The sequence below is a fragment of the Neopelma chrysocephalum genome, unplaced genomic scaffold (genome assembly GCF_003984885.1).
Source record: "Neopelma chrysocephalum unplaced genomic scaffold, ASM398488v2 Primary Assembly neopelma1_24, whole genome shotgun sequence".
Taxonomy (NCBI): domain Eukaryota; kingdom Metazoa; phylum Chordata; class Aves; order Passeriformes; family Pipridae; genus Neopelma; species Neopelma chrysocephalum.
In genome coordinates this window covers 22,375,622-22,390,380 of record NW_020897693.1, presented here as the reverse complement: position 1 = coordinate 22,390,380, position 14,759 = coordinate 22,375,622, and the positions used below count along the sequence as shown (strand labels likewise).

General features: G+C 40.4%; 1 protein-coding gene across 1 annotated transcript; it reads right to left on the bottom strand.

Moving 5' to 3' along the window:
* Nucleotides 1–7,137: 7,137 nt before the first annotated feature.
* ERH (ERH, mRNA splicing and mitosis factor) lies at nt 7,138–14,626 on the bottom strand. Its single transcript, XM_027707946.1, has 4 exons — nt 14,504–14,626; nt 11,391–11,478; nt 10,161–10,281; nt 7,138–7,635 (listed from the first exon to the last, which is right to left on the bottom strand). The coding sequence occupies exons 1-4, from the start codon at nt 14,504–14,506 to the stop codon at nt 7,533–7,535; spliced, it is 315 nt and encodes a 104-aa protein (XP_027563747.1). The 5' UTR covers nt 14,507–14,626; the 3' UTR covers nt 7,138–7,532.
* Between the last annotated feature and the right edge of the window lie 133 nt (nt 14,627–14,759).

The window sequence follows — 14,759 nt, the reverse complement described above, 5'->3', positions numbered from 1 at the left end:
ACTGGCTGCTATTCCCCTACAAGAGGAATCTGGGCCTCTAAGTGAGCTGCCTACGCATCCTGTACCTAGGGAGAATGGGGTCTGAGGAGTGGGACAGACAGTGGAGCCAGCATGCGAGGAGAGAGCTGCCTAGGTTATTCAACATGCTAACGAAATGTTTAGTCCATTAATTATAAGATGGAGGGAGGTACCTATATACCTCCTGGAGCTACAGCTGACCTGATTTGGTGCCGTTCTGCCAAGAAGCAGAGCAATACAATTTTGTGGATAATGTAGCTCCTGCTCTGCTTATTTCAGACAGGCTTTGAGTTCCCTGGAATATCCAAGGTGAGTGTCCTCATTAAGATCAAATACTTGGTTATTCCCATGTGTTTCTTCCTCAAGCTTTCTAGCTGAATTTATTTCAATTTGTACGAATAACAAATGCTTTTACTTGAAGATGATACAGGCAAGGAATAGAATGATCAACAAACAATTGTGTTGTGAACACAAAAAACCCCAAATGCAATTTTAGGAGGCATTAAAGGATTTATTTCTGATTAAGACTGAGATATCATTACCACAGTATGAAAGACTGGTAATCTTCATTTAGAGCTGCAGGTGCAGTTGTTTCATTGAACTATGTTCAATCAAAGACAAACTTAGACAGGAAAACCTGCAGAAAACTGTTATGATGAGCAGGAAACAAACATAAAGTGGATAGAAACTGAAATTAAACTCACTTGACCCAGAATCTAGAAGGATACTAATGAGCTGAGAAATGTGTTGTAGAAGAGCATTACAAACCAGGCAAGGAAAGCAGCATTGGTTTGGCAATGGCTAAACTTCTAGAGATTATAAGAATGGAGAAGAAAAAATTCTGGATTTGAGAAATGCACTTCTTTGAAGAGACGACTTGGATGCTGACTCAGATTGCTACATTCTGGTTAGTGCTTCTACTACATTCCAGTGGAATAGATGAACAAGCTAAGAATCACCTCAGAGACCAAGTTAATGTGCTGAGAGATAAAGAGATTCTCCCTGCCCCCATTTCCTTCCTGCTCAGAACCTGAGAGAAGGCATAACTAAAAATGAAATTTGGAGCAAGATTTATGTCTAGTCCTAGCAGCACTGACTTTCCTCTTTCCCCTGCAAGTACATTACTGGCTACTGCATTAGGATGCCTTTGTCTCCAATAAGATTTGCAGGGGATTGAGGTGGAGGCACAGGTGGGATTGTTTTTCTTCTCCATTGCCACATGTGGCCCGCTTCTTATTTTCTCCTGGTATTTTGCAATGTCCTTCAGTTTTCCCCAGAAGTACATCACAGATTCCTGAGGCCTTTTCTCTCTTACACTGATTTTTCTTTTTTAATTTATTGAGGGCTGGAAAGAGGGGGGAGTGCGGACAGTTGCATCTGCATGGCAAGTCTGATGACCTCTGGGGACTAAACCTCTGTGATAAGGCATTATTCTCAGAGTCCCATGTGAACATTCATTCATACAAAGAGAGTATCAGAACAGAATCAAATCTGACTGTTCTGCACCCTGCCTTTTTCACTGGGGAGCAGCTGCACTTTCTGTAGCCTAGTGAATACTACTCTTGTGTCACCTAAATCCACTCATGGACACTTGATAGCCTGCCATTTCCAGCATTATTCTAGGTGGCCTGGGGAACACTTCAAGTGCCTGCATGAAACTGGTCAGAGTAGGGACTCAGAGCTTAGATTTCCCATTTTTCATATGGGATGTTTCAACAGTGACTCCAACAGAATGACAGATATTTTAGGTTGGAACAAAGCACCAGAAGTCATCTAGTCAAATCCTACTCAGGGTGGGTCTAACCAGATCAGATTGCTCAGTGCTCTGTCCAGTCAGCTCTTGAACATCTCCAAGGATGGATATTTCCCAGACTCTCAGAGCAAGGGGCTTGTGTTCAGTGTGTGTGAAACCCAATCCCCTAGGTAACTAAGAAGATAATAAATTGAATTTAGGAGCCTGTTTCCTGCACAGTTAATGAAGCAATGCAGAAGCAGGAATTAAATACTCTAGATGGAAGCACAGGTGCACTAGGGATCTGCGCCATATAACTGCTGTATTTAGTCAGTGGTAGAGTCCAGAAACACAGCCTCTAAGTACACAGCCAAATTTTCACTTCTCTGGGTCTTGTTGACTTACCTGGCACAAACACAAGGCATGCAGCAACTACAGAGTTCCAGAAGCTCTGTGTGTGTCACTGATGGCTGATGCTAAGGCAACAGTCCATAGTAACAGTCTTAGTTGGGAGGACTATGAAGACACTGCAAGAGGTACAGCAGCAGATCAACTAGGGTGTGTACAGAATTGCTAACAAAACCCTTGCTAATGCTCCACCAGGAATGGCATATGCAGCATGCAAGTTTTACTTGCATGTCATTGCAAACTCAGCACAAATAATTGAAATAAAACCTATGAATTGGACCGGTGCCCAAACTTCATCCAGATAAACTGTTCCTACAGAGATAGTTCAGATTACAGAAAACTAATTGCTAGAATCCAATGTTTTTCTGTAACAAACCCAGACAGGTCTTACTTTACCTTTAATCCCTTTCAGACACAGTGAGAAAGAAGCATTTATTAACAGGTGAGAATAGAGAGCTGCCTTGCTCTACACAAACCCAAACACCTCCATTCAGTGAATTTCAGTGGCAGATTAGTTCCCTCGCTATCGCCATGAATGGTACATTATATTTGGCCAACACTAAGTAACATTATAGCAGACAATACGTTCAGTGTAGAAAACTTGAGAGAATTGACTAATATGACAGAGGTGTAAAATAATTTTCTATTTCAACAGACTTACTCTTGCAGTTTATGTATAGCTAGTACAAGTTATTTATCTTTTTACCTTGAGGCAAATGCTGAAGTCAACGCTTCTGGACTTCAGAGGCAAGTGGGTACCTAAGGCAAGTTGCTCAGATGCTCAGTGAGGCTGAGAAAGATGCTGAGAATCTCCAGCCTCATCCATAGCCTGTCTCATGCTGGAGAATTGCTAAATTATGCTACCTGATCCCCCAAATACTCCCCACCCCCCCCCACTTATGATAATGGTAAAGCAATTTGTTTCAATGCTCACCAGGGTCTAGAAGACACTTAACAGCTTCATAGCAGTCAAAAGCAGGAGCTTGAAATTACTTTGTACTTGTAACCCAGCTACCCTCGATTTTACTGTTTATTACTGTTCTTGATGGATTGTTTGAGTTTTCAATGTAGCTGAGTTTTAGTACAATCAGGCCCTTACTCAGTGGGGATTGCAAATGTATGTAACTGTTTATATACTCTAAAGCAAAGCAGCTGGAGCAGCGCATCACAAACTAGCACAAATTGCTTGGCATACTGTAATGGTATCACAACCGGCAAATTTGCAACTTTCTTACCCTTTTCTAATGCAAGTGAAAAATCTAGTGGTTCTTTCAACCTAAAAAATACTGTGGGTAGTCGTCTCCTTTTGCTGTAACAGGTTTATTAGTCACTAACAAAGATAACAAGGTGGTCTTGCTACTACTTACCTTTTCTCCCCTGTACATGACAGCAGTGTTACGCACAAGAGCCAAATGATCTAACAATGGGGATGCTACTACTTTCCTGCTCTGCTTATGATGCATCGTGACGGATGTCAAGATTTCGGTCTATTTTAAAAGAACATGATCATAGAAATAGCAGTAGACAAGTATTTTAACTACCTAGCTTATTTCACCATCAAAGCAGGAATACAAACTCACTTTTGCTTTTCACAGTTCCCCTTCAGCATACTGACTACAGAGGCTGCAGAAAGGGATTCCTGTAAGAGAGAAATCCTGTTATTATTGTGATGTCAAATAGAATTCAAATTCTAATCTTAGTGAGATTACTCCCTGATCCAGTGCATTACTGACTGGCAGAAGCATGCAGTGGTAGATAAACTGGTCCCTGATATATATCCACCAATTTATCTACCATGCTTGCTCTTGTTCTCAAAATCTCAGGTTGTTTTTTGGTTTTAAGTGACCAGCTACTCTGCTTGTCAGTGCTGATTGGCAGTCCTGTTCTCCCCTTCCCACAACACCCAGTGTCTCTTTTGTACATAGCATGAAGTAGCATTATGCCTTTCAACAGCAGGGAACTGCTAGATCAGCTCAGCCATCACACAGAACTTCACCCTATTATTTAGTGAACAGCCATGCCAAGAAATTAGTTGTACTGGTCTAGTCATGCATCAACTTGAAATCCATAACAGGCAGTCCAGAGACTGTGGAAGGACTTCCCTATTCCATGATAAGCAAAGAAGCAGCATGGTTCCTGGCTCCACAAGATAAGCAGAAGTCAGGCTAGCACCTCTGCACTCCTGCCAAATGGATGAGGGCTCATCCATCTCCTTGGCCTGAGGCTAGGCTTGCTTAATGAACTTGCTTTCAATATTAAGTATTTCCACACTTGGAAATAGTAGGTATCTGGATTCCATTCTTTATCCCTGTTTTACAATATCATACCACTCTCCTACAGAAACACAGCCAATATAATTTCCTTTATCATTTACTCCCACACTGTAGCAGGCATGACCAGCACAGCTACTTGTGCCTATCCTTACGCAAGAAACAGCAGACAATTTGCTGCAGGCAAAGCACGCATGGGATGGCAGATTCTTTTCTGACATACTTTCTGTAATCATGCAATTTTTTATGGCTTTACTTGCAAAATGCTGCTGCTGAGCCTCACTTTTAAAGTGGTTGAACTTGGGAAAGTGATCAATATCAAATATCAAAGTGCTGTCTGATGCCTCTGAGGAGAGGTGAAACTGCAAAAAGTAGTAAATGCCCTGCTGTCATCCTTTACTCAGTAGGAGCCAAGAAGCAAACTGGAGAGTCATTTTTCACCTGGCCTGCTAGAGCAGACTACCTTTCTAGAGTGCCAGCCTACTGGCATGTAATAAGTTTCCAAGGGTTCATAACCCTCTTCACTGTGTTTCTGAAGGCAGTGATTAGTTGGAGACAACTTTCCAGATTCTTCTTTCTAGCTAGTTGCACATCAGGTAGATGCTGCAGCATGTTTTTCTTCCTTTCATTGTATTTGGTCAGCTGCTCAGTTAAGCAACAAATCCCGTTGTTTCATTAATAGTTTATCAAGTAAAGTGCAACTCTAAAGGACTGTGGAGAACATCAGCTGAAGAACTATGTACTACAGAGTTTAAACTAGTAGCTTATTTCAGAAAAGAAAAAAAGCCTTGGAGCTGGGTGACAAGGGGGAAAAGAGGTAATGCCCAAGTGCCTTGTCTTAAAGTAGCCTACAGACTGTACTTTTTTATCAGCAGAAGGCCAAGTCTGGCTCCAGAGGTATAAAAGGAACATTTACTTGCATTTTCCAATTCTGTGAAAACTTCAGTTACTGAGATGACCACAGAACTTTGTCTGCTAAAAAAACCTAAGTGAATTAACCTCGAAGTTAAAGCTTGCTTACCACCTTCTACTTTCCAAAAAACTAAAAAACATACCTTTACAAAGTCCCTTTCAAAAAACAAAAAGGTTTATTACCACCTGCTTTGAAGTTCCTTCTTCCTATTTTCTGCTCTAACATAAGAAATTCATATTTTATACTTGTTTACTGGTCTTCGTTTGCAGTTACTATACTAGAGCCAAAATCAAGGAAGATATTTTTTAATCAGACCAAATTTAGGTTACCTCTGAAGGAAGAGCTATGTTCCAATTCCTGATTACTAGGGATTCAGCATGCTCCTTGCACATTTCACAATAAGGAAAGAGCCCAAATTGCTGCTTTTCCTTGAACTGAAAACAAGTTCACAAAAGGAGGAAAATATTAAATCACTATTTTAAATGTGATAGGTACTGTCAAGGGATGTTTATTTGGCTTAATTTAAAGACTGCAAAATTGCAGTCTTTGCAGTTAAAGACTGCAAAATTTAGCACCTTGAATAATCCAGCATGAGAATATTGGAATTTTTACCAAAAAAACCCCAACCAAGTTAACCTCAAACATGCTAGGAAAGACACGTTATTCTACTATGTGTTATCCAGGAGGATAAGCTATACAAGCTGTTTAAATAACATTGCTTATATTAAACCAGATTGTTATTAGAGGGGCAATAGTGAATCTTCTAAGTTTTACTGTGTCAAGCTGGATGTAAAACTTCCATGCCAAAGTATTTACAGATTTAAGTAACCATCGATGGATTAATATACTTTTGACTTACTACATTTTGAAAATCACTATTTATTATAAAGGAAGCATGTTTTGATGTTAGCAGCTTGAATTTATTCCTGGTCACTATAATTCTAGAGCTAGTAGGTCTAATCTTCAACCTGTATTTGTGTTGACAGAAAAATTTAACACTCTCTCCCGAGTATCTTTTTAAGAACTTGTGTCTCTTCAATAATTCAATTCCCAGTCTTCAGCAGCTATTACTTACCACTTAAATGAAGCTATTTTCATGAAAGCTTATTATAGACAGTCAATTTGACCTCAGATTCTTTTAAGCCGGTGCATTTGCTGTGAGATCCATCAGAAACTACTGATGTGTATTAGGAAGTGAAGTGCATTGGAAAGAATTGCATTCCTGGAACTGCTCTTGGTTGAGTATACACGTACAGTCTGTGACTCAAATCTGTACCTATAGCAGGCTAACTCTGAACTAACACAAAGGAACAAAGTACCAATCCAGCCTTGTTTTTCTACCTGCTCTAATTTTTGGTCTAATGAGTCCTTCAGTCCAAACCTTTTCTGTACAGCAAAATTACAAAGACATTAGCGTTCAAGAGAGACGGGGGCAGATACAGTTTTACAGTGTGTGTAAACAGTTAAATCCTTACCCTTTATCAGGGGAAAGTTGTGAGTAGACTAATTCTGTGATGTGATACATTCACAGCCTGCTCTTATCCATCACCTATCCCAGAGCAGACACACTTGAATACAAATGCCTCATATAAAGATCAAGTGTAGAGTGCAAGAGGGTTGCTGTGTTTCCCAAAGATGCCCAGGGAAGACAGTATCAAGACTAGGCCAGAATTTGAGCTGTTCTGTAACACAGCAAACAACTGTTGGTTCAGTCCACATAACCTTTCAAGCCCTATTCCTCAGATAACAGGGAAAAAAGATGTGTGTTTTTTGGCAAAATTCATAAAATTCAGCACTCAAATTTAACCAAAGGGTAGTTTTATTTCCCATTAGGACCATCTCAAGGATGTAACCGAATGTTGGAAAGCCCACAGAAGGGCACATACAGCAAATGTGGTGAAGTACAATGTGAACAGCCCCAAGGGTTCAAATAAAGTAGGACCATTAGCTAACTGGAGGAAAAAAAAACAAATTAAATCCCCGCAGAAGATGTTGTACTTTCTTCTCCATTTACACTGAAAAAAGACAAATCCAACAAAATCCTTGTATCTCTAACAATACATTCAGTCCTGACTAAAGAGTTTATCAAGATGGCAACAGGATGACTATAATACAAAACGTTCACTACTACACTCTGTACACACCTGTTGTCCAAGCCCTCCCCCAAACCCATGTGATGATGGTGCCCCCATTATTTGCTTGCTTGCTGGGCCTGCCTGCGAAGGAGGACGTAGATCTTCTCCTTTATCCAGTCTTTATTGTACGGTTGGTACGTCTGAGTGTCAGCACGGTAACTAGAAAGAAAAAAAGAATGAATGTTAATCTGCCCTGCAGTACATTTACCAGAAGAACTTCACAAACAATTAAGTGTCCTCAAGTGTATGAAGCAGAAAGTTGCTAAGTAATATCAGAAGTAGATGGGAATTGCCACTTATCAAATGGATTTATCCTGTTCCCTAAAAAAGTTACCCAGCAGATCAGTCTGACCCTGAAATAAAACTATATGTTCCAAGGATTATCAAGTGACTGGATCACAGTGTGTTCACATTTTAATTCATGAATACAATTACTTATGGGAGACAACTAATGGAGAATCTTAATATTCTAGAGCTCAGAATGAAGAATAGTTCCACCAGGGAACTATCTAATTTGTCTTTAGGAGCCAAACACTTTCTTCTACACTTCTTTATTAAGTTTTAGGATGTTCAACTTTTGTCTGGAATTTCCTGAAAATTTATAAATCCAAAATTTTCCAGGAGCAAAGGTAGACTCAGAGATGGATGACAAAGGATTCCTGCCAGTTGGCAGTGAGGACAAGGACACTTCATAAAAAGCAAACTGAAAACAAAAACCCATGTGTTTTCTTTGCTGCTCAGGGATAGTTGATAAAAGCAGTTCCCTAGCAAGACTAGCAGGGGCCAGAGAATTCAGTTACCCAGGACACTCCTGAATCGAAGCAGAATGAGACTGAAAAATGAAAGCAAATTGCATGAAATTGCATCTGTGTAGATTCATGCCTTTCTTTCTCCCTCATTCATTAAAGTTGAATATTTTGTTCATGAAGATGGTACTTTCAGTGAATACTTCAAGAACTACTAAAATCCTGATCGGTCTTTAAATCTTGGTACACATATTTCTGACCAGGTAAGAAAGGTGAGATGGTCATTGGTAAGAACCTGAATAAAAATCTGAAGTTAACTCAATCCAGAACAATTTACAGTTCTTACCTAAGGAAAACACCCTAAGCACACTGTTTCTAAGAAAGCCTTGTTATTTAAACCTCAGCATGACTTATTCAAGGCCAAAGAAAGAGTTTATGTTGATAGAGCAGTAGTTCTTGTGCAGTATAAGAAATGTTAGTTTCAGGAAAAGTTATTGATTTCTATCCCTCACCCCCCAAATCCATTCACAATGCTACACCACAAGATCAGACAGCAAGTACTTCAGGAATCTCCATGAACACAGGACATGTCTGATACACCTCGTGCTATGTATGCCATCTGGTGGAAAACTAAAAGCTGAAGTAGAATTTGGCATGACACTGAGTTTACGAGCCTAATTAACAAAGGCACAAGACTGTACTAGAAAACAGTTGCTACCTCCTAAAGCAAGTGGCGAGCTTTAGTCTGTTAGATAAACTGTGGTTTTCAAAACCTGCATCAGCCCAGCAATATGATACTTGAAAATCAAAGGTGGTAGAATGTCTAGGGTCAAGCTAACTCTGCAGAACCTGTAAGCCCATTTTACTTATTCTACTCAAAACTTTAGCAAATGCCATTTGTAATAAGTCATTATCAGTAAGAAATTTTGTACTGTACATCAGAATACAAAGGAAAACAATCCCATGCTCAGTTTTTAAAAATAAATTATTATTTTAAACTGGAATTAACTGGCAAAGTCTGTTCACTGTGCATCTATACAAGTACTTGCACCAGGATTTCAGCCACAGCAGTACAGCTGCAGGAACGTCTATATCAGAAACTCACTGGCTTAAAAATTTTCTGGAATTTTGAGATTCAAAAGCCTAATACTATGTCTTTTGTTACTTGAATATGAGATTTGTATCCTTATTCCTACAGAATTTCTGCAAAGTTGATACCACTGTCATATCAAACCATTATCTTGAAATTTATGGTATGGAAAGTACTCAACGTAACACTAAGTTTTGTTCTGGACAGTGAAATTTAACATTTGATTTCACAGTGCAGTCAGAATGGAAAGTATTCAAGACCATCTTTGCTTGCCCACAACACCGACACACAAATGAGAACTGGAGATAATGTTTTCACAAGAGCATGTAAACAATTAGCTAGGCTTCCTAGAGGATTCATCTGTTCCTCAGTCACTTCATTAGCATTTAGAGAAACTTCCATCTTGCTGTATCGTGCTCAAAATAAACAGTTGGCTGTAATGCACTTCTGTAGACTTCTACCGTACCACTAGTACTGCTCTCAGCTGGAAAAAGTTCTGTAACTATTCTGCCTCCTTAGGAATCGGACCAACAGCACAAAGGCACATACAGCCCCAATTTAAACAGATTCTAGCAGTAATAAAATAATTAGCTGTATTAAACTGTTGGATTTCAGTATCTGAAATGCTGTAAGCTTCAATGTGACTAAAATCCAACTGGAATTGTCATTTTCTAAGCCTTCCTTAGAGATTTCAATGTAGATAATTGGAGCGAGCAACATGTTATGGCAGCTACAATACTGCAACACTACAGTTATTGCAAAAAACACTCAAATAAAACGTAAGAGTTTAGAGGGAAGACTTGTGACTTCCCTGAGTCAGTGAAATGGATTTGTACAACTCAACTTACACAAGACAGCTGAGGTCTGCCAAGTCATCAATGAAGTCAAACAATTGGCTGATATCGTATGTAATGGATGGACTGTTGGGATTCATTCTCTTCAGATGCTCTTCATACATTTTACAGACTCCTACAGAGAAACAAGATTAACAATGCAATGTTAAAAACTGTATTTGCTGAAATTTCTTCAGCTATTGATCCACAAATATAAGGAAAGTTTAGAGATGACTACCATAAAAACAGAGACACAGTCAAGATTTTGCAGAGTTGAAATTCTTTTGTTCTAGCTATTTGCATTGAAACATAATACTATAAAATCAGGTAAGATGCATGGAAAGAAGAGTTTTCGTCACGTAGAGGAAAAAGTTTTAGCTCTGTCAAATATATACCTTTCCATGCAGTAAGCTCCAACGGACACCTAGAACTCCTTCTAATAATTTTAAGACAGTAATTACAACATATATTTCTACTGTACAAAACACCTGAGAAATAGAAGAACTCATAAGAATGATCATTACCGATCACAGAGTGAAACAGGGCTACTGAGGTAAGAGTGACAGCACAAGCCTAAATAGTTTAATTAATTTAAATCAGTTTTATTTATTTAAGATAGCCCATAAATAGTTCAGATATATTTGAGAAGAATGTAATATTAAAGTGAGCATAGAGGCTCTACAAGGTCTTTATTATGCCTTTGTTTGCCTCGCAAAACTTCCTGGAACACTAATGTTAAGTGAACTACAGCTCTAGTACGTCAATCTTCTTTCCAAGCTCATTAGGTAACTCAAAGTCTCACAGGATCTTTACTCTGGCACATACACCAAGAGGCTGCAAGTTATGTATCAAATGCATATAATCTTTTATTTAATATATTATATCCAGTAGTAATCTTTCCTTTACAGTGCTACCGCAAAGATTAGTGAGAATTAGGTGCTGATCCTGCAAAAAAATGAACTGAAGCAAGTCTGCTGCATGGCCCCGCCAAGAATATTGCATACTCTTACAAACTGAATGTGGCTTCATCTAGTTAAATCAAAACCAAGTATTTAATATTAAAAGAAAGTTTTAGGAACAAAGTTTTAGAACATTAGCAAACTAAAAGCATGAGACACTTTTTCAATTTTTTCTGTGAATTACCTTTGAAAAACATGAAGAGCAATTTATTTTCTTACTAAGTTTGACAGTATGTCAAAAATGGTAGTTAAAAAATGGTGTTTAAAACCCCATGTCTTCACCCACCTTCCATGCACTCATTCACCGATTCATAATCAGCGTATGTTCTGCCTTCTGGCCTCTTGGTAGGCTGGACAAGTAGAATTGTGTGAGACTGGAAAACAAAACAAACATCAAGAAAACAGGTTACTTGCACAATTTGAATGATTTGTGTTTAAGTAATTTATCTGAAGGAAACAAAAAGCAGCATAATATTAAAATAGTCAACTAGCAATCAAGGACACATTTTCCAAATAGCATTTACTATTCATATAAGCTGTGTTAACTTTTGTTTCCAATCAGTCCTATCAATCCTTATAGAATTTTAAAATGTGTAAAATCACCAGTAAAGCAGCTACTGTGTTGAAAAAAGATACCACAGAAACAGTAGTTTCTATCTAAACACAAAAGCAAAGCAATAAAGTCAATGTATAAAAGCTACGGCATTAGTGCATTTACTTATTTTATTTCAAGTGCAAGCTGTTAGTAAGATTTCAAATGCCCCAATTAAAGTGCAAGGAGGGGATCCAACTTAATCACATTGTCAATCTCACCTTTAAGATTTTATCAGCAATAGCTATTTTGAGTTATTCATTTAATTTCAAGGGAACACAAATAATAACAAATCTGCACTTAGTATTCAAGATTATTTCCTGCAAAACAGATGTACTGGTTTTTCACACTTCAATGAGTTTACTGAAACAGTAATTATGGCACAGAAAACTGTTGTAAATGTTGGAGTCCATAAGCTTGTTCTTCTGCAGGGAAGACTTAGATGATTGTACACTCTGTAGCTTCCATTATTTCCATAACATTTTTCACTTCGCTACTGCAAGTAATTTGAGCAAAGAGCGAGCAAAAATTTTTCAAATGTACACAATCTGTGATCTAATTAAGAGGGTGCACAGCACAGAAAGTTTGCAAGCATGCTGCAAAAATGGCCATTTCCAGTGCTGCTAATTGGATCCAACATTTTCAGTGCTAATATAAGAGGTGAGCACACAACTAAGAGGCAACTGCAGAGTAAGACATATTATTTGGCTTAAATTAATCAGCTGCTGACAGAAAAATCCTGAACCATACTTTGGGCATCAGTGAAGACACCAGTTCAGTGTTCATCAAATGCCATGACAGAAAGTAGAAATAGCAAATATTAGGATTTACAAGAAACGTATAGGAAGAAAACAGGACAAATTCTTGTCCCATGACTGACAGTGTTCCCATGCTTGGAATAAACAATTTTCAGTTCTTTAAATTCTGTCTCAAATAACACAGCAGTTGCAGAGTCCGAGAAGTCCAGGAAAAAGTTACACGGAGTAAAAGAAGCAGTAAGACTTCTCCCAGTCAGAAGTGGCAAAAGAGGGGAATTGAGAGCTACACACTGTAACAATAAGAATCATACAAAGGAGACTACATCATTTAAGTCCACTCTCATGTATGCCAGAGGACGCTAGATTTGACAGGAATTCCCCAAGGGGGCTGGTATTTGGCTGTTCCTAGTGCACTGTACTTGAACAGGCTTGTCTTGCCAGGGAGTCCAAGCAATTTTTGCAGCACTATTGTTTTAATTAGCTGGTCACTGAGGAGCATAAAATTAATGCATATATTCTGAAATTATCCAAATTGTTAGATCGAAAAAAATTAAAAAATCAGCGAGCCAGACATTTAAGCCAGTTCTTTCAGAACTTCACAGTAGAAATTATTTGGGCTTCTGACTTTAAGCTGTTTATCACTTCAGACACTATACAATATCCATATCAGATAGTGGCCTGGAAAATATTAAAATTAATATCATTGGGACCATCTGTATTGTAGAATTAATGCTTTTCATGCATTTTTGGGGGATCTTCATGTTATTTTACCTTAAGGGGAAAAGAAAAGAAATTGTTTGATTTGATAAAATTGCTGGTCCGGCCCTACCACGTAAGCACAAAAAATGACAAGTTCAGAAGCCTGCTGGAAGTTTCCTCTGACTATTATTACATGCCCCACTTGCCTAGGTGACACAAAACCAAAACAAGGGAAGATCCATAAACCTTTTTGCATTAGCACCAGGTTATCTGAAAAAGCCCAATATGGACCCTTATTATTATAAGGCTGGATTTCCCTGCATTTTCTTTAAAAGCATAGGCGGACTGGCTGTTAAGAAGGACATGTAATGAGACACCATATGTTTATATTATACCAATTCTGAACTTCTAGAGAGAACTTTACTAATTGCTCTTGTTACTCAAGGCAGAACCCTGTAAAATTGGTTAAGACAGGGCTGACAGCCAAACCAGAAGGACTTAAAAGCTAGGCAGCATGTGTGCAAAGAGGCTTCCACCAATTGTAGTCTATTCGACAATAAACCAAAAAAAAAAGGCTCCAAAACAATAAAAAAGGAAGATAAACAGGGATTGCAAGGGTAAGATGTGCAGCGATACAACTAGAGTAGCTCACTGCAGACACCGAAACGCCTTTTAGTTCCCTCTGCTAGGCAGAAAAAGTGGTCTAAGGGTCACCCTTCACTCTGGACAACACAGACAGAGCTTGTAGCTGCTCATCCTGGCCGAAGCCAACTGCTTCGATCAAGTGCCAGGCAGATGTGGAGCTTCGCTGCAGACCCAGAAGCAGCTTCCTCCCCCCGTGAGGCAACAACTTGCTGCAGCGTATCCTAATTCATTAGGTGAAGGCAACAAACCACGAAGGGAGGCCTTCGAGCTTCAGCGTGCCATTCCCACAGCCCACCAACGCACGCTCCCGCCTTTCCCTTCTCCGACCGGAGGGGAGGAGCAGGGACAACAGCATGGAAAGCGCCAATCAGCCATTTGAGGCAGACTCGCTCGACGAGCGAGACTCGAAGGAAAGAGACGCGCTTCCAGCAGCGCCCTGAGAAAGGGGCCTGAGCTGCCGGAGGGAGGCGGGAGCCCCCAGTCCGCCCCTCCACGAGCGCCTCTGCCGCCTTTGTGCCCCCGCCTCGCCCGGCCCTGCCCCGCCAAAACGTGCTGCCGCCCGCCCGGGCCCGCACCGCCGGCCGCAGCCTTTCCAGCTGCGGCCACCCGTGGGAAGGAAAGGGAAGGGAGAGGAAGGGAAGGGAGTGCAGCTCATGCGGGCGCGGTGGGTCCCGTCCCGCCCGGCGGATCCCGTCCCGCTCTCACCATGGCTGCTCCGCTCCCTCAGCACCGCCAGGCAGAAGTGGCGCGCGGCGATCCCCCACAGGCCCCCGCGCCCGCCGGAAGCGCCGCCGCGCCAACGGCCGTCACCATAGAGCCGCCCGCGCCAGAGCGCCGCTCGCGCGCGCGCGCACGCGCCCACAGGGCCGGCGGGGAGCCTCCCCGGAGCGGCGGGGGCGGGGCGGGACCCGCGGCCATCTTTGGTGAGGGTTAGGGTTCTCCCCGCCAGCCCGCGGCCTCG

Excerpts from the sequence above, each read along its gene's own strand:
- ERH (XM_027707946.1), bottom strand. Across the intron at positions 10,282-11,390 it reads GGTGAATGAGTGCATGGAAG|GAGTCTGTAAAATGTATGAA; the intron begins GTGGGTGAAGAC and ends GTTTCTCTGTAG. Across the intron at positions 7,636-10,160 it reads GCAGACCTCAGCTGTCTTGT|TTACCGTGCTGACACTCAGA; the intron begins GTAAGTTGAGTT and ends TTTTCTTTCTAG.